The sequence below is a fragment of the Scyliorhinus torazame genome, chromosome 2 (genome assembly GCF_047496885.1).
Source record: "Scyliorhinus torazame isolate Kashiwa2021f chromosome 2, sScyTor2.1, whole genome shotgun sequence".
NCBI lineage: Eukaryota > Metazoa > Chordata > Chondrichthyes > Carcharhiniformes > Scyliorhinidae > Scyliorhinus > Scyliorhinus torazame.
The window spans coordinates 95,559,967-95,583,005 of record NC_092708.1 but is presented as its reverse complement, the minus strand read 5'-3'; the positions used below and the strand labels follow the sequence as shown (position 1 = coordinate 95,583,005).

The 23,039-nt window shown below is 50.6% G+C and overlaps 1 protein-coding gene across 4 annotated transcripts in view; it reads left to right on the top strand.

Moving 5' to 3' along the window:
- Positions 1 to 23,039, top strand: part of LOC140389792 (sodium-driven chloride bicarbonate exchanger-like) — a 548,473-nt gene that overhangs the window by 396,091 nt on the left and 129,343 nt on the right. For all 4 annotated transcript variants that reach the window (XM_072474332.1, XM_072474325.1, XM_072474340.1 and 1 more), the window contains one exon: positions 2,163 to 2,268. In XM_072474332.1, the coding sequence (XP_072330433.1) occupies positions 2,163 to 2,268 (106 nt within the window). The remainder of the gene's footprint in view (positions 1 to 2,162; positions 2,269 to 23,039) is intronic.

Here is a 23,039-nt window from a genome sequence, read left to right as displayed (position 1 = left end):
GCCATCTTCAGACCCCGCACAGGAGAGTATCCTCTCCAGTAAAGTGGATGTCGGAAATGTCCGCCAAATAAAGTCCCATACTTGAATGTATTCGGACCCGCTCACCCCGCACCCAGGTCCTGCTTTCTCCTTCAACTCCTCCACGCTGGTAAACTACTAATCCAAAGACAAATTCCTCACACTTTCCAGCCTCAGTTTTTTCCACCCCTCAAATGTGCCATCCAATTTCACCACCTTAAACAAATGCAGCAAAATTATCCTCTGGCGGGATCCTCCGGTCCACCGTCAGCAGACCCACGCCCGTGAGTTTCCCGATGGTGTGGGGTGGACACAATGGGAAACCACATTGGCCGGCTGTGGGAAAGGAGAATCTCACTGCTGGCGGGTGCGCACCGTGTCGGAAAACGTGGCTGGCAGACCGGAGAATCCCGTCCATGATTCCTACAGATAGGGGCCCATTTTGATCCTGCCCTCAACTTAAAATGGTTCTGCCGTAATTTTAGTGTGAATTGTAAATGCAACATTTGTAAGCAACATTAATGCATTTTGAGCAGGCAGCCCGGTAGCGGAATTCCCTAGGGAATCCCTCGCAATCCTCACCATGCATAAATTTGCATGGCAAAGGATTGGGAGTCACTTCCTGATTTGCACTCCCAATCACTCCCCAAACCAGGTGTGATTCAGCTCCAGCGGGAGAAGATAGTCTCTCAAAAGACAAATATCAGCCCTTATCTCAGTCTGAAATGGTTGATCTCTTATCCTGAGACTATATCCCCTAGTTTGGCCATGGGAAACAGCTTCTCAGAATCTACCCAATCAAGGTCTCTCAGAATCTTTTATGCTTCAATGAAATTGCCTCTTATTTTTCTAAATTCTAGAGTGCAGGACAATCCTACTCAATCTCTCCTCATAGGACAACTCTCATGTACTAAGAATCAATCTGGTTTTGGTTTACTTTGTGCATTATTATGAGAGTTGATGTGCAACCTGCTTTCTGCTTCTTGGTAATGCTTTTCTGGGAGCCAGCTAATGTTTGAATGTGCCAGGTGTCCACTGGTCTGTTTTGTCTTCTGAGGAAAAGCCTTGTCTATCCACAGCAAGTTCCTGATGTATTTCAGATAAAGATCAGGAAAATAACTATTGGCATGAACCCATAAACTAACACTCCATGGTGCAATTCACAAGCTTATAAATTATGACAATGCCTTTTTATTTGTTCCGAATCTGTTACTTTTGCCGTTAGTATTCGTCACAATAGCTCGTTTTGTCTGAGATTTTTTCCATTCAGGGGTGTTACATGTCACTGTATTATGAATCAAATTTAATGCATGCTTCTTTACCCTGGACTGAGCTATGGCTGTTTAGTCTCCCCTCTGTTCTTAGCTGAGTGCGTATTTTGCTGCTTTCATGCACCATTGCTGTTGCTTGCATGGTTAGCCAGTATCACTTGATGAAGAAAAGTCACATCAAGATTTTCCAGATCTAGAATTTACAAAACACAGTGATAAAGTAATGTAGGTTGAATGCAGGTAATTCACATGCAAGTCTTTTTATTTTTTATTGAAATACTAAAAGTGAATGCTCAACACATTCACTTAAAATTTGGAGATTGGCTGATCACTTAGGATACAAAATCGGCATTTACTTTTCATGAAAGGATGCCTCTCAGTGAAACAAAAGTAAAATTCAGTGAATTATGGAAATCTGAAATGAAAACAAAAAAGTGCTTCAAAACTTAGCAGGTCAAGCTGTACCTGTGGAAAGAGGAACAGTCAATATTTCAGGACAATGACCTTTCATCAGGACTACCATTTATATTAGAGTGATTGAAAGGACAATCATTGTCGGCAAAAAATAAATGACAAGGCACTAACTTCCTCAATAAAAGGCGAATATAAATACCTTCATATGGAGAGATTGGTTCAACCATGCAGTTATTGAATTGTTGACATAGCATTTGCAGCATTAATCTTTGCTAAAACCTTAGTATGTATCAATAGTAATTAAGTGCGAGACAGGCAGTCTCACGCTAAGGTTGGTCCAGTTACTGACTATACCAGCAGTAAACATGAAGAAGATAGTCATATTGGTTTTGTAATGTTTATGTGACTTAGATCATTTGTTGTAATTTTACTCTTGGTAAACACATTCATTTGTTACAGGTGCATTTGTGTAGAACCGCAAACCCTGCACAATAAAACTTTACAGTACTGGAATAACTTCAATATCACAGCAACAGAAATTCCATGGGGAAATATGACTCTGTCGGTAAGTTTGAATTGAAGCCACCTATGTCAGGTGTGATGGGGTGTGATAACATTTTGTGAAGCAAGAAGGAAAATGAAGCTTCGGACAATCGGGTTTCTGAAGATATATTTTTTGAAAAACTGTATATACTAAAATATAAACAAAATAGTTCATTACATTAAAATTCTAATCTAAAGCATTCAGGGTAAAGAGTTTAATGGCATTCAATTTTCCAAACTTTAACATGCACGTGATCTACTTTTCACCTTGCAAGCACAAGCAAATGCTTTGTATGCTAATCCGACTTGGAACAGGATCAGCGAGCTGAACTTTATTTCTGAGGTCAGGAACTAGATGTCACAGGGGAACTCCGGAACATGGTTGGGTGTCAGATGATTGATGCACTTTTTGGCGAGCTGGCCAGATAGTGGCCAGAGTACACCTTCCAGCAATGGCAGCCCACTGCCATAGGTGGAAGCTGGTATTCTGAATGGGGAGAATGAGAGGGCACCTCAAAATGTTGGTGTTCCTGTTTCATTGTGTAGTCGGGGTCTAGGTGTGCATTTTGGGGATTGTCAATTCTCCCAAAGTATGCTGCTCAAGTCCATAGTTTCTCAAAACCATTATCTTTATTTACATATTTGGACCTCTGCATGAGGTTGTAACTTCTCCTTCCAGATCTCTGTTACTTCTCAGTCATATAATCTGACATCAGTACTACATCACAGTCGTATATGCTTCTGATGTTCACCTTTTACTCTGCACCTTCTGAAGAGATTTTGAATTTTAAAAAGGACACAGCGACCAGGACATCTTTGTGAAGGTGCAACCTTTGGTTTGCTACTGGCTCGAGCTGTGACTGGTGGCTATGGCAAGTTCAATGGGACAGTAATCCCCGAGCTGAATAAAGTGCTGGCTCTCCTTTGTGTGCTGTAGGAAGGCTGCCTCCAGCCCTCAACTGTGTTTCACAATTAGTGGGGTGCTCGCATGGCAACTGGAAAATTCCAGTCAGCTTCTGCTTAAAACGCCCTTTAATTGACTTAATGGACTACCCACTACTTGTGGGCAGGTAGTCATCAACCCCTGGTCCTCCCAGAGCGTTAAGGACCTGGATGCGCATGACCAAAGTGAGCGACTGGGAATGGGAAATTGTTGGTCTGTCCTTACCTGGTCCTATTTCTGCTGCCGGTTGAAAATTTGACCCAACTTCTCTGTGACAGTTACAGTGTGTCCACTGAGGTTTCTTGCATCTTCTGAGGATCACTGCAATGCCGCTCGTTATATATTGCAACCAATACTCTCTGTGTACTTTGTCATATGATTACGTGGTGACATCATTCGGGACATTTGGGAGGTTTCCCTCCACTTCTATCTTAGACTGTGGGTGGCACGGTAGCACATTGGTTAGCACTGCTGCTTCACCGCACCAGTGACCGTAGTTTAATTCTGACCTTGGGTAACTTGTCTGTGTGGCGTTTGCACATTCTCTCCGTGTCTCTGTGGGTTTCCTCCGGGTACTCTGGTTTCCTCCCACAGTCCAAAGATGTACAGGTTAGATTGATTGGCCATGGTAAATTTCACCTTAGTGTCCAAAACAAAAAGTTATTTGGGGTTACGGGCCTAGGTATTGTGATCCTTCAGAGGGTCAGTGCAGACTCGATCGGCTGAATGGCCTCCTTTGACGCCATAGAGATTCTATGGCTTCTGTGACTGAGCAAGCAACACCTCTGCACTAAACTCTGACAACTGGTTAATGACGTACGTTGTGGCAACTCAGTTAACTTTTGTTTGTACTGTGAGTAAAAGTAAAACCCCAGAAAACATAACAGCATTAAAAACAAAGCTGGAGATGAGGCTGTTTTTCCAGAGGAATGTCAGGAAAAAAACAGCCAAATGAGGCAAAGATTGATTTTCGGGAGACCATTCCACCATCTATAAATGTGCGGTAAAACTGTCCATCGTTTTATTGGCCTTACCAAGAGTGCACGTTCATTTTAGAAGTGATAGAAAACATTCCAGTCCATTTTTTAAATGTTTCTCCCCGACTGCAGCCCGGGAGTGCTTGGACAGTTGGAAGTGGGAAAAGAGAAAGTTTTTTCAGCCAGAGCGTCGACTGCTCTGCCAGTAGATTTGCGCAGTCGGTGAGCTCAAAAAAAAGGGACCTCCTAGAAACGAGAGAACCAGGAAATTAGAGGTTAGGTTGTAAAGAAGTGAGTTATTTAGTGAAGGTCGGGAGTTTTTCCAGCCGCGCGCCTTTGCAAATGATGGGCTGTAGCGTAAGATCCTCGAACTCGGAGAGAGAGATTCAGACTTCATCGACATAGTCAAAAAGAGGGTGAACATATTCCACAATTTGGAGCTGTACTATGGAGACTAGCCAAGAATCGTGAGCTTGGATTGACACTTGAGGACATGCTGCGAGATTGACTTGTGTGTGGATTGAGAAGTGAAACAATCAGAGATGCTTGCTGACACAACACTCGCTAACGCAACGCTCAAACTGTCTGTTGAAATAACACTGTCTATGGAATTAGCAGCAAAAGAAGCTTCCAAAATTGGACCTGGCAAAATAAATAAGATGAAAACTGAGAAAAGAAGATCTCTCAACATGCAAGCATGCCACAGGTGGGATATTCTCCACATGAATGATGGTGTCCAGAAAACAAATGTCATAATTGTGGCAAGAAAGATCCCATAACAAAGGTGTGCTGAGCCAGACAAAATCCTCAAACTTCGAAGATGGGGAAATGCAAGAACGCAACCAAATCTACCAAAAGAATATACAGAATGATCAAAGATAATGAAAATTCCCAAGAGGACACAATATCTACGGCGATCAAAGAATAAAAACTTGGTGCATTATCGATGCAAGGTGATGCGCAGAGATTTTGGGTTGATCCAAAACTAATTGGGAATTAAATTAAAATGGAAGTAGATGGGGGAGCTGCTGTATCTCTTATCACGGACGAGATCCAGATCTGAATATTTAATTGAGCATAATTGCTCCTCTAAATATCTGGACGCTGGATTCACCTGGTGCCCGAGACTCAACAGCCACACCTGAGACTTCGCCAGGTCGTTGTTTAGTACTGGTCCACACAAATGTGGACCAGGCGTAACACCACCAGCAAATTTCCTACAGAAACAGTGCCCATGCAACAACCCAAAATCTGCCAGAAATCGTGTTTCTAAAATGGAAGTAGAGAACGAAGTTTGATTTACTCTCAGGCCATTGGAGACCTCCAGCTGGTTGGGGACAGGTGCTAGAGGGCATCCAGGCATGCCCTCTAGCACCTGGGCACTTTGGCACTCCCAGTATGACACTCTGGCAGTGCGATCCAGACACCCTGGCAGTGCTACCCTGTCCAGGGGCAATGAGGCTGGGTGCCTGGTTGCCACTGCTAGGGAAAGAGGGGGGAATCAAAAATGTGGGGTGGGCCAGCAGGATTGTGGCTGTCGGACCAAATGGCACCCCGATATGCTGATGCAAGTGCGGCCCAGCCTCCCCAAGACCAAAAACAACAGCAAATTGCCATTCGATAGTAGGATGTTTCTTGGCGCTGCAACTGCCGAGAAGCACCGCGCTAAATGCGCTGTTCGGCGGACTTTAACTACAGTCCACTGAATCATGCCCTTGTCATTTTTTGGGGTGAATTGCGCCCACTGTTTCTACCTACGAGCGATCTGCAGGGACGGTCCCTCATTTTATTAACACATAATTATGCGATTAAATACAGAAGAGCGGAACAACATGCAAATGCCGATGCTCTATCACATTTACCATTGTGGGACAAAGCTAAATCACAGAACTATGTGTACTTTTCCTAGGTGGATGGTGTACCTATTACTGCATCTCAAATGCAAAGACACATAAAGTAAGATCGGTGATGGGGAAAGTCATGGATGTGATCTTCCAAGGTATATTAGTGGATAAACAGAGGAGAAATCCAGAATTCAAGCCATACCAAACAAAGGACCATGAATTAATGGTACAAAATGGAATATTTGTATGGGTGATCGATCTGCTTGCGGAATAAACTGCACAAAGGATATCCAGGAATTGTACGTATGAAAGAGCTCACAAGGGGTTATTTTTGTTGGCCAGGACTAGACTCTCAGATTGAAGCAAGATTAGGTCAGTGTCAGCCTTCTGCTTGGATACGAAATACTCCACCTCCTCAATCACTTCATCCTTGGGATTAACCAAAGCAACCATGCAAAGAGAACATATCAGTTCTCCGGGACCAATTGAAGGATATTAACATAGATTAACATAGAATTTACAGTGCGGAAGGAGGCCATTCGGCCCATCGAGACTGCACCGGCTCGTGGAAAGAACACCCTACCCAAGGTCAACACCTCCACCATAACCCAGTAACCCCACCCAACACTAAGGGCAATTTTGGACAATAAGGGCAATTTATCATGGCCAGTCCACCTAACCTGCACATCTTTGGACTGTGGGAGGAAACCGGAGCACCCGGAGTAAACCCACACACACACGGGGAGGATGTGCAGACTCCGCACAGACAGTGACCCAAGCCGGAATTGAACCTGGGACCCTGGAGCTGTGAAGCAATTGTGCTATCCACAATGCTACCGTGCTGCCCACGGGGCTGGTTTCTTCAATAAAGGGGTTAGATCTTACGCTGGCGTTTCACTCTGGACTTTCTAGGGAGTCCACGCATGCGCACAGGCCGCCTCGTGCGACATGGCAGACTCGAAACGCGGAGAGGCACCAAAAATGTAGGCCAGCCCAAGATTGCACGCCCGCAGGTCCATGATGCTCCTCTGGCTGTCCATGAGGTCTCTCCACCCCCCCCCCCCCCCCGGTGAACTATCCCCCCGCCCTCCCACCAGGGCGGCCGCAGATTGAGTCCGCAGTCGCCACCCGACGTTCCCAACGGCCGATAGGTGGCTAGAACCACAGCGTCGGGAACTCGGCCAGTTGTGCGCGGGGAATAGCGGAGTGGGAGGGCCTCTGTCAATGCCCCTTACCTGTGCCGCGTAGTTCGCGCGCGATTCTCTGGGGATCGGACAATCGCAGGAGCAGTGCCGGTCCGAATTTCCAGCTTGACGACCATTCTCCGCCGGCGCAATTTTGGCGCAGAGGCTCAGAAAATCCAGCTCATGTTTCGTGTCCTATTGGATCCCATTCCAAATTACCAGAAAAGGCAATCGAACATCGCCATGAAATATTTGCACAGGTTGGCAAACTGGAACAACTAGTCAGCGATAATGGGACTCCATTCGCGTCAAAGGAATTTGTGGACTACCTTCGAAACTATGGCATACAACATATAAAAACTGCTCCTTATCATCCTTCCATAAACAGATTGGTGGAGATGTTGGTACATTGAAGAATGCCATCATAGCAACAAAGGATGAATAACCATCAATTTAAAAAAAATATATATTTTTTTAGTCTCTTTTTTCACATTTTCTCCCAAATCTACACCCAACAATAAACAATAATTAGTAACAAATGTAATGTCAATCCCCATATCAATAACAACGATGCCAACCTCCCACCAAACCCCAGACATTGGCTCGCACATTAACGTCAACAAATGACAAAAAGGAAACAGGAATCACCCATAGTCACCATTAACACTTACAGTCACCCTCCCCCCAACCCTCCCAGCCCACAACCCCACTAATGTTCGATGTGATCCAATTCTCGAAAGTGCATAATGAATAACGGCCATGAATTGTAGAAACCCTCCATCCTTCTCCTCAGTTCAGATTTGACCTTTTCAAGCGTTAAGAATTCCAGCAGGTCCCCCCGCCACACCAGGGCACAGGGTGGAGAGGTTGATATCCATTCTAACAAGATCCGCCTTCGGGCGATCAACAAGGCGAAGGCTACAACATCTGCCTCCGCGCCTGTTTCCAACCCCGGCTGGTCCGACACCCCGAATGTGGCCACCCGAGGGCCCGGGTCTAGTTTCACGTGCACCACTTTCGAGATTACCCTAAACACCACCTTCCAGTAATCCTCCAGCTTTGGACAGGACCAAAACATATGAACATGGTATGCGCCCCCCCCCAACGTTCACACACATCTTCTATCCCCTCAAAAAGCTGGCTCATCCTCGCCCTTGTAAGGTGTGCTCTATACACAACCTTCAGCTGTATCAGCCCCACCTCACACCAGAACCACTCCTTCATACCCTCTCCCACCTCTCTCTCCCATTTTGCCTTGATCCCCTCTAGCAGCGCCTTCACCTCCTCCAAAATAGCCCTGTAAACTGCCAATACTATCCCCTTCTCCAGTCCCCCTGTCATCAGCACCTCCTCCAGCAATGTGGAAGCCGGCTCTACTGGGAAGCTCTGTATCTTCATTCTGGCAAAGTCTCGAACCTGCATGTATCTAAATATTTCCCCCTGCTCTAGCCCATACTTCGTTCCCAGCTCCTTCAATCCCGCAAATCGACCCCCAAGAAATAAATCTTTTAGTGTCCTAATTCCTTTCTCCTCCCATCTCCGAAAATTGCCATCCCACTTCCCTGGCTTAAATCTATGCTTCCCCCGAATCCGCATTTCCCTTGACCCTGCCCCAACCCGAAGTGCTGTTGAAACTGCCTCTAAATTCTCAACAAAGCTATTACTACCGGACTCCCTGTGTATCTCCCCAGGGCCGTCGGGAGCGGCGTTGTCACTAGTGCCTTCAATCCCGACCCCCTACCTAAACTCTCCTCCATTCTGACCCAATGGGAGTCAACCCCTCTGATCCAGCTCCGTACCTTCTCAGTAATACCGCCCAGTAATAATACATCTGGTTCGGAAGACCTGCCTGCCTTCCTCTCTGTAGTAGCACATTTTTAATTTTGGCCACCTTCCCTCCCCATATGAACGAGGTAATCATCGCTTCAATCTCTCTAAAAAATGTCTTTGGCAGGAAAATCATCAGGCATTGAAAAATAAACAGGAATCGCGGCAGCACATTCATTTTAACCGCCTGTACCCGACCCGCCAGTGACTGAGGGAGACTATCCCACCTTGCCAGATCAGCTTTCACCCTCCCCACCAAACGAGAAATGTTGTAACTATGGAGCCTTCCCCAATTTCGAGAAACCTGCACCCCCAGGTATCTAAAGTGAATCCCTGCCTTACGGAATGGCAGCCCCCCCCCCACCCCTGCCCCCAATGACCCATTAGTCAAGCGAGTAAATAGGTTTCTCATTTCCTATAGAAACAGTGCCCATATGACAACCTAAATCTCGCCGGCAATGTTGGCCCGTAACATTCTGCGTCATTCGGGATTTGCACATCGAATCATAGAATACCTTTAGTACAGAAGGAGACCATTTGGCCCATTGAGTCAGCACCGACCCTCCGAAAGAGTGCCCTACCTAGGTCCAATCCCCTCGCCCTATCCCCATAACCCTGCAACCCAATTAAACTTTGGACACTAAAGGACAATTTAGCATGGTCAGTCTACCTAACCTGCACATCTTTGGACTATGGGAGGAAACTGGAGCATCCGGAGGAAACCCACGCAGACACGGGGAGAATGTGAAAATTCCACTCAGACAGTCACTTTAGGTCGGAGTTGAACCAGGGTCCCTGGCGCTGTGAAGCAGCAGTGCTAACCACTGTGCCACAGTTCCGCCAGTGATGCACGGCGTGATGACCCAGAAGTGTGGGTGTTCAGGCTTCCGTGCTGGAAGGGCGCGACCCTTAAACACCTGGCCGTTTATTTTTATCTGCTTGAAGTCCTGCGCTGCGGAATGAAAAATCCAGCTGCAGCGCTAACTTGGGCCACTTAACCGGATTTCTGGTGAGTTTTTACACCTTTTTATTTACACGGATATTTTTCAGCCGAGCAGAGGCAGATGACATCAGGATTCATATTTTTGGTAGGTTAATGTTTTATATTATTTGTGTTTAGCGCTTAGAATTTTGTTTAAAATGCAAATAAAGTGAAAGGAATATTTGTTTCAAACTTTGATTTGTCATGAGACTGTTACTTCCATTAAAAGGGTACTTTAATGTATAAAGTGAGTTTAAAGTCACAAAGTGAAAGAATTATTTTTTTAAAACTTTGGTTTCTCATGAGGATGTCAATTCCAATTAAGGAACTATAATGTATAAAATTTAGTGATCACTTGCTAATGTGTGCGATTGTCCACCTAAGATACTCCATGTTAATGGTCGTGGGTTCTGTGGGTCCTTGCGTGGCTGATGAGCGTGATCCTAGAGCCGTATCTTCAATCACACACTTGACAGTTGTTTCCAAAAGGTGGCATCGGTCCTTGGACACTTAAGTTGCGGGAATTCCTTTTCTCAGGCTCCTTTTCCGGGCCTCTTTTTGCCGTCAGGTATTCTCAAAGAATTGTGACCCTTCAATCAGGAGATTCCTCCAAGTAGGTCTCTTCTGAGCAAAGGTCTCCCCGGCATTGACCCTGAGCAAAGGTCTCCCCGGCATTGACTCTATGTTCCATTTTTTGAGCTAAGCATTCAAGGTGTCTTTGAAGAGCTTCCTTTGTCCTCCTCTCGTTCGGGATCTTTCCTTGAGCTGGGTGAAGAAGATTTGCTTAGATAGTCTGGATGGCCCAGTGGAGTTGGTTTTGGATGATCATGGCCTCGATACTAGTGCTGTTGACTCCTTCAAGGATACTAATGTTAGCACGCCTGTCCTCCCAGCTGATTCAGAGCTAAAGTACATTTGGATTTTACAATATATTGGAAACTGAGTTGCTTAAGAGTCTTTCCTGAGACTTCTGGGTGCAGCTATGCAGAGCTAGGTCCCATATTCGGTAGCTCCCGCTTGGAACGGACTTTTGGGCTCTTTTACAGGGCCCCCACAGCATGTGTTTGACATTTCCCAGTGTGGCAAGAAGACTGCAACATTCCCCTGACAGTGTCCCCCAGGAATGTTATGTCTTTTGGCTACCAGACCCGGCAGAAACAGTAAAAGATTTGGCTGCAACAGGATAAACAGGGCCTCTTCCAGCATGCAGGCGGGGGAAGGGCAAGCTTAAAGCTGCACACTGACCTGAGGGCCTTTATCAAAAGTGAATTCTTTTTAAAAATATATATTTTATTCAAGATTTTTGGCCAAACATAACAGTATGTAGTGTTTCTTTTACACAACAATAAAGCAATATAAATAACAGTGGCCAGTTTTAAACAAATAAATAAATAATATATAAACAAAAACAAAACTGAATGGCAACTGCCTTGTCCAAAATAAATACTCTTCAAAAATACAATCCAACAATCCAATATACAATTACCTATAACAAATACCTATACATATTATACATATACAATAACATCTCTGAGAGTCCGTTCGATTCCTCCCCGCCCCCCCCCCCTCCCCCCTGGGTTGCTGCTGTTGTCTACTTCTTTTCCATTCCCTCCATCTTTCTGTGAGGTAATCGACGAACGGTTGCCACCGCCTGGTGAACCCCTGAGCCGAACCCCTTAACACAAACTTAATCCGTTCTAACTTTATAAACCCTGCCATGTCGTTTATCCAGGTCTCCACACCCGGGGGTTTGGCTTCCTTCCACATTAACAATATCCTGCGCCGGGCTACTAGGGACGCAAAGGCCAACACGTCAGCCTCCTCGCCTCCTGCACTCCCGGCTCTTCTACAACCCCAAATATAGCCAACCCCCAGCTTAGTTCGACCCGGACCCCCACCACCTTCGAAAGCACCTTTGCCACCCCCACCCAGAACCCCTGTAGTGCCGGGCATGACCAGAACATGTGGGTGTGATTCGCTGGGCCTCTCGAGCATCTCGCACACCTATCCTCTACCCCAAAAAATTTACTAAGCCGTGCTCCAGTCATATGCGCCCTGTGTAACACCTTAAATTGTATCAGGCTTAGCCTGGCACACGAGGACGATGAGTTTACCCTACGTAGGGCATCAGCCCACAGCCCCTCCTCAATCTCCTCCCCCAGTTCTTCTTCCCATTTCCCTTTCAGCTCATCTACCATGATCTCCCCCTCGTCCCTCATTTCCCTGTATATGTCCGACACCTTACCATCCCCCACCCATGTCTCTGAGATCACTCTATCCTGCACCTCCTGCGTCGGGAGCTGCGGGAATTCCCTCATCTGTTGCCTCGCAAAAGCCCTCAATTGCATGTACCGAAATGCATTCCCTTGGGGCAACCCATATTTTTCCGTCAGCGCTCCCAGACTCGCAAACATCCCATCTACAAACAGATCTCTCAGTTGTACTACCCCAGCTCTTTGCCATGCTCCAAATCCCCCATCCATTCTCCCCGGAACGAACCTATGATTGTTTCTTATCGGGGACCGTACCGAAGCTCCCGTCCTTCCCCTATGCCGTCTCCACTGCCCCCAAATTTTCAATGTAGCCACCACCACCGGGCTTGTGGTGTATTTCTTTGGTGAGAACGGCAACGGCGCCGTCACCATTGCTTGTAGGCTAGTCCCCCTGCAGGACGTCCTCTCCAATCTCTTCCACGCCGCTCCCTCCCCTTCTCCCAACTACTTACACACCATTGAAACATTGGCGGCCCAGTAGTACTCACTTAGGCTCGGTAGTGCCAGCCCCCCCCTGTCCCTACTATGCTGCAAGAATCCCCTCCTCACTCTCGGGGTCTTCCCAGCCCACACAAAACTCATAATACTCTTCTCGATTCTTTTGAAAAAAGCCTTCGTGATCACCACCGGGAGGCACTGAAACACAAAAAGGAATCTCGGGAGGACCACCATTTTAACCGCCTGCACCCTACCTGCCAATGACAGGGACACCATGTCCCATCTCTTAAAGTCCTCCTCCATCTGTTCCACCAACCGCGTTAAATTAAGCCTGTGTAATGTACCCCAATTCTTGGCTATCTGGATCCCCAAGTACCGGAAGTCCCTTGTTACCTTCCTCAACGGTAAATCCTCTATCTCTCTGCTCTGCTCCCCTGGATGCACCACAAACAACTCACTTTTCCCCATGTTCAGTTTATACCCTGAAAAATCCCCAAACTCCCCAAGTATCCGCATTATCTCTGGCATCCCCTCCGCCGGGTCCGCCACATATAGCAACAAATCATCCGCATACAGAGATACCCGGTGTTCTTCTCCCCCCCCTGAGTACTCCCCTCCACTTCCTGGAACCCCTCAATGCTATGGCCAGGGGTTCAATCGCCAGTGCAAACAATAACGGGGGCAGAGGACATCCCTGCCTCGTCCCTCTATGGAGCCGAAAATAGCCAGACCCCCGTCCATTCGTGACCACGCTCCGCCATCGGGGCCCTATACAGCAACTGTACCCACCTGATATACCCATCCCCAAAACCAAATCTCCTCAGCACCTCCCACAAATAATCCCACTCCACTCTATCAAATGCTTTCTCGGCATCCATCGGCACCACTATCTCCGCTTCCCCCTCTGGTGGGGGCATCATCATTACCCCTAGCAGCCTCCGTATATTTGTATTCAGCTGTCTCCCCTTCACAAACCCAGTTTGGTCCTCATGAACCACCCGCGGGACACAATCCTCTATCCTCATTGCCATTACCTTGGCCAGAATCTTAGCGTCCACATTCAGAAGGGAAATGGGCCTGTAGGACCCGCATTGCAGCGGGTCTTTTTCCTTCTTTAGGAGGAGCGATATCATTGTCTCTGACATAGTCCGGGGCAGCTGCCCCCTTTCCCTCGCCTCATTAAAGGTTCTCATCAGTAGCGGGGCCAGCAAGTCCATACATTTCCTATAGAATTCAACTGGGAATCCGTCTGGTCCCGGGGTCTTCCCCGCCTGCATGCTCCCAATCCCTTTCACCACTTCCTCCGTCTCAATCTGTGCTCCCAGTCCCACCCTCTCCTGCTCCTCCACCTTAGGAAATTCCAGCTGATCCAGAAAGCACATCTTTCTCTCCTTCCCATCCAGGGTCTGAGCTTCATATAATCTTTCGTAAAATGCCTTGAACACTCCATTCACTCTCTCCGCTCCCCGCTCCATCTCTCCTTCCTCATCTCTCACCCCCCCCTATCTCCCTCGCTGCTCCCCTTTTCCTCAGTTGGTGGGCCAGCAACCTGCTCGCCTTCTCCCCGTATTCGTACTGTACACCCTGTGCCTTCCTCCATTGTGCCTCTGCATTACCTGTAGTCAACAAGTCAAATTCTACATGTAGCCTTTGCCTTTCCCTGTACAGTCCCTCCTCCGGTGCCTCCGCATATTGTCTGTCCACCCTCAGAAGTTCTTTCAACAACCGCTCCCTGTCCCTACCCTCCTGCTTTCCTTTATGTGCCCTAATAGATATCAGCTCCCCTCTAACCACTGCCTTCAGCGCCTCCCAGACCACTCCCACCTGGACCTCCCCATTATCATTGAGTTCCAAGTACCTTTCAATACACCCCCTCACCCTTAAACACACCCCCTCATCTGCCAATAATCCCATGTCCATTCTCCAGGGTGGACGCTGTTGTTTTTCTTCCCCTATCTCCAGGTCCACCCAATGTGGAGCACGATCCGAAATAGCTATAGCCGTGTACTCCATCCCCGCCACCTTTGGGATCAGTGCCCTTCCCAAAACAAAAAAATCTATTCGTGAATAAACTTTGTGGACATAGGAGAAAAACGCAAACTCCTTACTCCTAGGTCTACTAAATCTCCAGGGGTCTACTCCTCCATCTGCTCCATAAAGTCCTTAAGCACCCTTGCTGCAGCCGGCTCCTTCCGGTCCTGGACCTCGATCTGTCCAGCCCTGGGTCCAGCACCGTATTAAAATCTCCACCCATTACCAACTTCCCCACTTCTAGGTCCGGGATTCGTCCTAACATGCGCCTCATAAAGTTGGCATCATCCCAGTTCGGGGCATACACGTTCACTAATACCACCGCCTCCCCTTGCAATTTGCCACTCACCATCACGTATCTGCCCCCACTATCCGCCACTATAGTCTTTGCCTCAAACATTACCCGCTTACCCACTAGTATGGCCACCCCCCTGTTTTTTGCGTCTAGCCCCGAATGAAACACCTGCCCCACCCATCCTTTGCGTAGTCTGACCTGGTCTATCAGCTTCAGATGCGTCTCCTGAAGCATAACCACATCTGCCTTAAGTTTCGTTAGGTGTGCGAGTACCCGTGCGCTCTTAATCGGCCCGTTCAGCCCTCTCACATTCCACGTGATCAACCGGGTTGGGGGGCTCTTTACCCCCCCCCCCCCCCCCCCCCCATTGACGACTAGCCATCTCCTTTTTCAATCCAGCGCCTCACCCGGTTCCCACGTAGCCGTGTCTCCCCAAGCGGCGCCCGCCCCCCCCGCCCTGACCACCCCCCCCCCCCCATACCAGCTCCCCCTTCTCCCAGCAGCAGCAACCAAGTTAACCCCCCCCCCCGCGCTAGATCCCAAACTAGCGTAATTGCACCCCCCATGTTGCTCCCAGAAGTCAGCAAACTCTGGCCGACCTCGGCTTCCCCCCGTGACCTCGGCTCACGCTGTGCGAGGCCCCCTCCTTCCTGCTTCCCTGTTCCTGCCGTGATTACCATAGCGCGGGAACAAAGCCCGCGCTTCCCTTTTGGCCCCGCCCCCAATGGCCGGCACCCTCAGCTCCTCATCCTCCCCCCCCCCCCCCCCCCCCCACGACATGGGGAAGAGAGAAAAGTTACAGGGTCGCAGGATTAACAACTTGGGAAGTCATCTCTTCCCTCTTTTCCCCCCTTCATCCCACATATTCACCCCCCCACTTTGTCCCAAACGTTCTTCTTATGGCCCGCTCACTCCAGTTTCTCCTCGACAATAAATGTCCATGCCTCATCTGCCGTTTCGAAGTAGTGGTGTTTCCCTTGATGTGTGACCCACAGTCTTGCCGGTTGCAGCATTCCAAACTTAATCTTCCGTTTGTGCAGCACCGCCTTGGCCCGATTAAAGCTCGCCCTCCTTCTCGCCACCTCCGCACTCCAATCTTGATATATGCGGATCACCGCGTTCTCCCACCTACTGCTCCGAGTTTTCTTTGCCCATCTGAGGACCATCTCTCTGTCCTTATATCGGAGAAATCTCACCACTGTGGCTCGAGGAATTTCTCCAGCCCTCGGTCTTCGCGCCATAACTCGATAGGCTCCCTCCACCTCCAGCGGACCCGTCGGGGCCTCCGATCCCATTAACGAGTGCAGCATCGTGCTCACATATGCCCCGACGTCCGCCCCTTCTACACCTTCGGGAAGACCAAGAATCCTTAAATTCTTCCTCCTCGCATTATTCTCCAGCACCTCCAGCCTTTCCACACACCTTTTGTGTTGTGCCTCGTGCATCTCCGTTTTCACCACCAGGCCCTGTATGTCGTCCTCATTCTCAGCAGCCTTTGCCTTCACGACCCGAAGCTCCTGTTCCTGGGTCTTTTGCTCCTCCTTTAGCCCCTCAATCGCTTGTAATATCGGGGCCAACAGCTCCTTCTTCATCTCCTTTTTGAGTTCTTCCACGCAATGCCGCAGGAACTCTTGTTGGTCAGGGCCCCATATTAAACTGCCTCCTTCCGACGCCATCTTGCTTTGTGCCTGCCTTCCTGGCCGCTGCTCTAGAGGATCCACTGCAATCCGGCCACTTTCTTCTCTTTTTTCCATCCGTGTCCAGGGGGGATTTCCTGTCCAGGGGGGATTTCCTTCTGGATTACAGCACAGTGTTTTTTGCCGTTAAAATTGCCGTTGGGGCTCCTATCAAGAGCCCAAAAGTCCGTTCCACCGGGAGCTGCCGAAACGTGCGACCTAGCTGGTCATCGCCGCACCCGGAAGTCTCAAAAGTGAATTCTAACAGCAGAGGGAACAACTGTGAAAAGATCTCACCAAGGCCACTGAAGAAGCGGGGACGAGGCTTCCGGTGGCGGCCATGGAGGAGTAGGTCACGCATTCGGCAGCTCCCGTCTGGAACGGACTCTTAGACCTTTTTCAGGAGTTTCCACAGACATTTTGGGGCAGATTGGTGAAGCGAACACTGCCAAAAGGATTCCCTCTCGAGACTTCCAGTTGCGGCTATGTGGAGCTAAGTCGCACATTCGGCGGCTCCCGCAGAAAACGGACTTTTGGACTCTTTTCAGGGCCCCGAAGGGCACTTTTTCGACGTTTCCCGGTGTGGGAAGGAGTTAATAATAGCTCCCCGTCAGTATATGGCTTTAACTAGGAGCGGGGTGACAAAAAAGGTGGTGGTGGACCAGAAGAAGGGAGGGAAGAAGGGACAAAATGGCGGCAGGCGGAGACCAGGCAACGTGGAGGCAGTGGGCGGAGGAGCATCAGGAAGGTATCCAGCGCTGCCTCAGAGAGATTAAAACAGACCTGCTAGAGCCAATGAAGGCTTCTATTGATAAGCTGCTGGAGACACAGACGGCCCAAGGGGTGGCGATCCGAGAGGTTCAACAAAAGATCTCTGAGAATGAGGACGAGATCTTAGTCCTGGTGGTAAAGGTGGAGGCGCACGAGACACTCACAAGAAATGGCAGGAGCGGTTCGAGGAGATGGAGAATCGGTCGAGGCGGAAGAATCTGCGGATTCTGGACCTCCCGGAGGGGGCTGGAGGGGCCGGACGTGGGGGCCTATGTGGTTACCATGTTAAACTCGCTGATGGGAGCAGGGTCCTTCCAGGGGACCCCTGGAGCTGGAAGGGGCCCATAGAGTGTTGGCGAGGAGGCCCAAGGCTAACGAGCCTCCGCGGGCGGTGCTGGTGCGGTTCCATAGGTTTGTCGATCGGGAGTGTGTGCTCAGGTGGGCCAAGAAGGAGAGGAGCAGCAGGTGGGAGAACGCGAGGTTCGGATATATCAGGACTGGAGTGCGGAGGTGGCGAAGAGGAGGGCCGGGTACAATCGAGCGAAGGCGGTGCTGCACAGGAAGGGGGTGAAGTTTGGCATGTTGCAGCGGCGCGACTGTGAGTTACCTACAAGGATCGGCACCATTATTTTGAGTCACCGGAGGAGGCGTGGGCCTTTGTTCAGGGCCGAGAAGCTGGACACAGACAGAGGGTCGGGATGGGCGATTGGGGACTGCGGTGGATATGTTATGCCTATTTTTTGTTCGGGGGGGGGGGGGGGGGGTCTTTGCATTGTTTTGGGTTTCTTTTTCTCTGAGTTTTTCTCTTTCGGGTTGGGGAGGGTGGATGGGGCGGGTTGGGCACCGTTTTGGTTGGTGGCGGGGCCTGGTAGGTGGAGAGCGCGGGATTTTTCCACGCGCCGTAGACTGGGGGGGGCGGGACCGGGGCGGGGAAGCGAGGATTGTTTCCCGCGCTTAGAACGGAGGGGGCGAGCCTGTGAATGGGGAGCGGGAGAGGAGGGTGTGCCACACAATGGGAGGAGTCGTAGGGGAGGCGGGAGTGGCCGGGGGTCAGCAGGAGTCAGCTGACTTATGGAGGTGCAATGGGGGGAGTAAACCAGCTAGGATGGGTCCTAGGCCCGGTTGGGGGGGGGGGGGGGGGCGGCCGGGGGGGGGGGGGGGGGGGGGGGAATCGAGTTGCTGCTGCTAAGATCAAGGAGGAGCTGGACCGAGTGGGGTGGGTCGAGACGGGGGTATGCCGCTGTGGGGAACGGGCCAGGTGTGGGGAGCGGGCGCGTGGCTGGCCGAGGAGGGGTCATGGCTAGTTGGCGGGGGAGGGGGCGGGGTAGCCCCCTGATCCAGCTGATAACCTGGAATGTAAGGGGACTGAATGGGCCGGTTAAGCGGGCCCGCGTGTTCGCGCACCTGAAGGGGCTCAAGGCGGATGTGGTTATGCTCCAGGAGACACACCTGAAGGTGGCAGACCAGGTAAGACTGAGGAAAGGGTGGGTAGGTCAGGTGTTTCACTCGGGGCTAGATGCCAAAAAATCGAGGGGTGGCGATCTTGGTGGGAAAGAAGGTGTTATTCATGGCGTCGAGCATTGTGGCAGATAATGGCGGTAGGTACATAATGGTAAGTGGTAAGTTGCAGGGAGAGAGGGTGGTACTGGTCAATGTGTATGCTCCGAACTGGGACGATGCGGGTTTTATATGGCGTATGTTGGGTCGGATCCCAGACTTGGAAGTGGGGGGGCCTGATAATGGGGGGAGACTTTAACACGGTGTTGGATCCTGCACTGGATCACTCCAGGTCTAGGACGGGTAGGAAGCCGGCGGGCGGCTAGGAGTGTTGACGAGGGGATTTATGGACCAAAATCGAGGGGTGTACCCTTGGAGATTTGCAAGGCCGGGGGCCAGGGAATTTTCATTCTTCTCACATGTCCATAAGGCTTATTCTCGAATCGACTTTTTCATTTTGAGTAGGCGCTGATAGCGAGTGTAGAGGAAACCGAGTATTTGGGCAATAGCCATTTCGGACCACGCCCCGCATTGGGTGGACTTGGAGATGGGGAATGAGAGGGACCAGCGCCCGCTGTGGCGCTTGGAGGTGGGGCTGTTGGCGGACGAGGAGGTGAGCGAGCGGGTCCGAGGAAGTATAGAGAGTACTGGAGACCAACGACAACGGGGAGGTCCGAGTGGGGATGGTATGGGAGCACTGAAGGCGGTGGTGAGGGGAGAGCTGATCTCCATCAGGGCCCACAAGGAGCGGAGGGAGCTGGGGGAGAGGCTGGTGGGGGAGATGGTGAGGGTAGACAGGAGGTATGTGGAAGAACCAGAGGAAGAATTGTTGAGGAAGAGGCGCAGCCTCCAGGCCAAATTCGACCCTGGTGACCACCAGGAAGGCGGAGGTGCAGTGGAGGAAGGCCCAGGGGGCGGTCTACGAGTATGGGGAAAAGGCAAGCCGGATGCTGGCACATCAGCTTCGGAAGCAGGACGCAGCTAGGGAGATCGGGGGAGTTAAGGACAGGGGAGGGAGCGTGGTGCGGAGTGCATCAATGGGGTCTTCAGGGACTTCTACGAGGAATTGTACCGATCCGAGCCCCCACGGGAGGAGGGAGGGATGGGCCGTTTCCTGGACCAATTGAGGTTTCCAAAGGTGGAAGAGGGGACTGGTGGCGGGACTGGGGGGCCCCGATGGCTGGAGGAGCTGATCAAAGGGATAGGAAGCATGCAGGCGGGGAAGGCACCGGGGGCGGACGGTTTCCCGGTCGAGTTCTATAAAAAATATATGGACCTGTTGGGCCCGCTGTTAGTTAGGACCTTCAATGAGGCAAGGGGGGGGGGGGGGACTTTACCCCCGACGATGTCCCAGGCACTGATCTCCTTGATCCTGAAGTGGGACAAGGATTCCCTGCAATGTGGGGATCCCCTGCAATGTGGGTCTTACAGACGATTTCCTTGCTAAATGTAGATGCCAAGGTGCTGGCGAAGGTCTTAGCCACGAGGATTGAGGATTGTGTGCCGCAGATCATCCATGAAGACCAGACAGGGTTTGTGAAGGGGAGACAGTTGAACGCGAATGTGCGGAGGCTTTTGAACGTTATCATGATGCCGGCGAGGGAGGGGGAGGCAAAGATAGTGGTGGCGATGGACGCTGAGAAAGCCTTCGATAGGGTAGAGTGGGGGTACCTGTGGGAGGTGCTGAAGAGGTTCGGGTTTGGGGAGGGGTTTGTCAGGTGGGTTAGGCTGTTGTATGAGGTCCCCGATGGCGAGAGTGGCCACAAATAGGAGGAGGTCCGAGTACTTTCGGTTGCACCGAGGGACGAGACAGGGGTGTCCCCTGTCCCCCCTGCTCTTTGCACTGGCGATTGAACCCCTGACTATGGCACTGAGAGAGTCGAGGAACTGGAGGGGGTTGGTGCGGGGTGGGGAGGAGCATAGGGTTTCGCTTTATGCGGACGACCTGCTGCTGTATGTGGCGGACCCGGTGAGAGGAATGCCAGAGGTAATGAGGATCCTTAGGGAATTCGGGGACTTTTCGGGGTACAAGCTCAATATGGGGAAGAGCGAGCTGTTCGTAGTTCAGCTAGGGGACCAGGAGAGCTCCCACTAAAAAGGGCGGAGAGGAGTTTCAGATATTTGGGGGTCCAGGTGGCCAGGAGCTGGGGGGCCCTGCATAGGCTTAACTTTACAAGGCTGGTGGAGCAAATGGAGGAGGAGTTCAAGAGGTGGAACGCGTTGCCGCTGTCCCTGGCGGGTAGGGTGCAGTCAATCAAAATGACGGTGCTCCCAAGGTTTTTGTTCCTGTTCCAGTGCCTCCCCGTGTTTATCCCGAAGGCTTTTTTCAGGCGGGTTAACAGGAGTATAATGGGGTTTGTGTGGGCGCGAGGGACTCCGAGGGTGAGAAGGGTGTTCCTGGAGTGGAGTAGAGATAGGGGGGGGCTGGCGCTGCCCAACCTCTGTGGGTACTACTGGGCCGCCAATGCGACAATGGTGTGCAAGTGGGTGATGGAGGGGGAGGGGGTTGCATGTAAGAGGCTGGAGACGGCGTCCTGTGTGGGTACGAGTCTGGGGGCACTGGCAACGGCGCCGCTCCTGCTCCCTCCAAGGAGGTACACCACGAGCCCGGTGGTGGTGGCGGCCCTCAAAATTTGGGGGCAGTGGAGGCGGCATAGGGGGGAAGTTGGGGCCTCGGCGTGGACCCCATTACGGGGAAACCGCCGGTTCGCCCCAGGAAGAACAGGTGGAGGGTTTTCGGGGTGGCACAGGGCAGGCATACGAAAGTTGGGGGACCTGTTTGTGGACGGGAAGTTCGCGAGCTTGGGTGTGCTGGAGGAGAAGTACGGGCTCCCCCCCTGGGAACACCTTCAGGTACTTACAGGTAAGGGCTTTTGCCAGACGGCAGGTGGTGGAATTCCCACGGCGACTGCCACACACAGTACAGGACAGGGTGCTCTCGGGGGGGGGGTGGGAGTGGGGAAGATCTCGGAAACTTACCAGGTGATGCAGGAGGAGGAGGAGGCCTCGGTGGTGGAGTTGAAAGGTAAGTGGGAGGAGGAGTTGGGAGAGGAGATCGAAGAGGGGACGTGGGCAGATGCCCTAGGGAGGATGAACTCTTCCTCTTCATGCGCGAGGCTCAGCCTCATACAGTTTAAGGTACTGCACAGGGCACACATGACCGGGACAAGGATGAGCATGTTCTCTGGGGGTGAGGACAGGTGTGTTAGGTGCTCAGGGAGCCCAGCAAATCACACCCATATGTTCTGGGCATGCCCAGCGCTGGAGGAATTTTGGAAGGGCGTAGCGAGGACGGTGTCGAGGGTGGTAGGATCCAGGGTCAAACCGGGCTGGGGGCTCGCAATATTTGGGGTGGCAGAGGAGCCGGGAGTGCAGGAGGCGAAAGAGGCCAGAATTCTGGCCTTTGCGTCCCTGGTAGCCCGGCGAAGGATTCTCCTTCAGTGGAAAGATACGAGGCCCCCAAGCGTGGAATCCTGGATCAGCGATATGGCAGGGTTCATTAAATTGGAGAGGGTGAAATTCGCCTTGAGAGGGTCGGTACAAGGGTTCTTTCGGCGGTGGCAACCGCTCTTAGACTTTCTGGCAGAACGATAGACATTGGTCAATGGCAGCAGCAGCTCGGGGGGTGGGGGGGTTTACTTTATTTTTGTTTATGTTATTTACACTGGAGTGTCTGAGGGGGTGTATACACCTGTTGTCTTAAGTCGGGGGGTTACTGTTAATTTATTATTTAGGTATGGGGGGGAGGGGTTTGGGGGGTTGCTTTTTTAGATTGTGTTTTGTACTTAGCACTGTTGGATTCTTTTTTCTTTCTCATTTTGTTATTGATATTTTATGAAAACCTTTAATAAAAATTATTTTTTTTAAAAAGAGTCTTTCCTGATGTAATGTTCATCCTTAGAAGCTTCAGTGAACACTTCAAGTAGTTTAACAAAGTTTGATGATTTTGTTGATATATGCAAGCTTGATGTAAGCTAATGTGAACTATCTGCCTGACCGATATTGCAGTGAATCAATCACCCACCCATAAGACTGTACTGCCAAAGGACATCCTG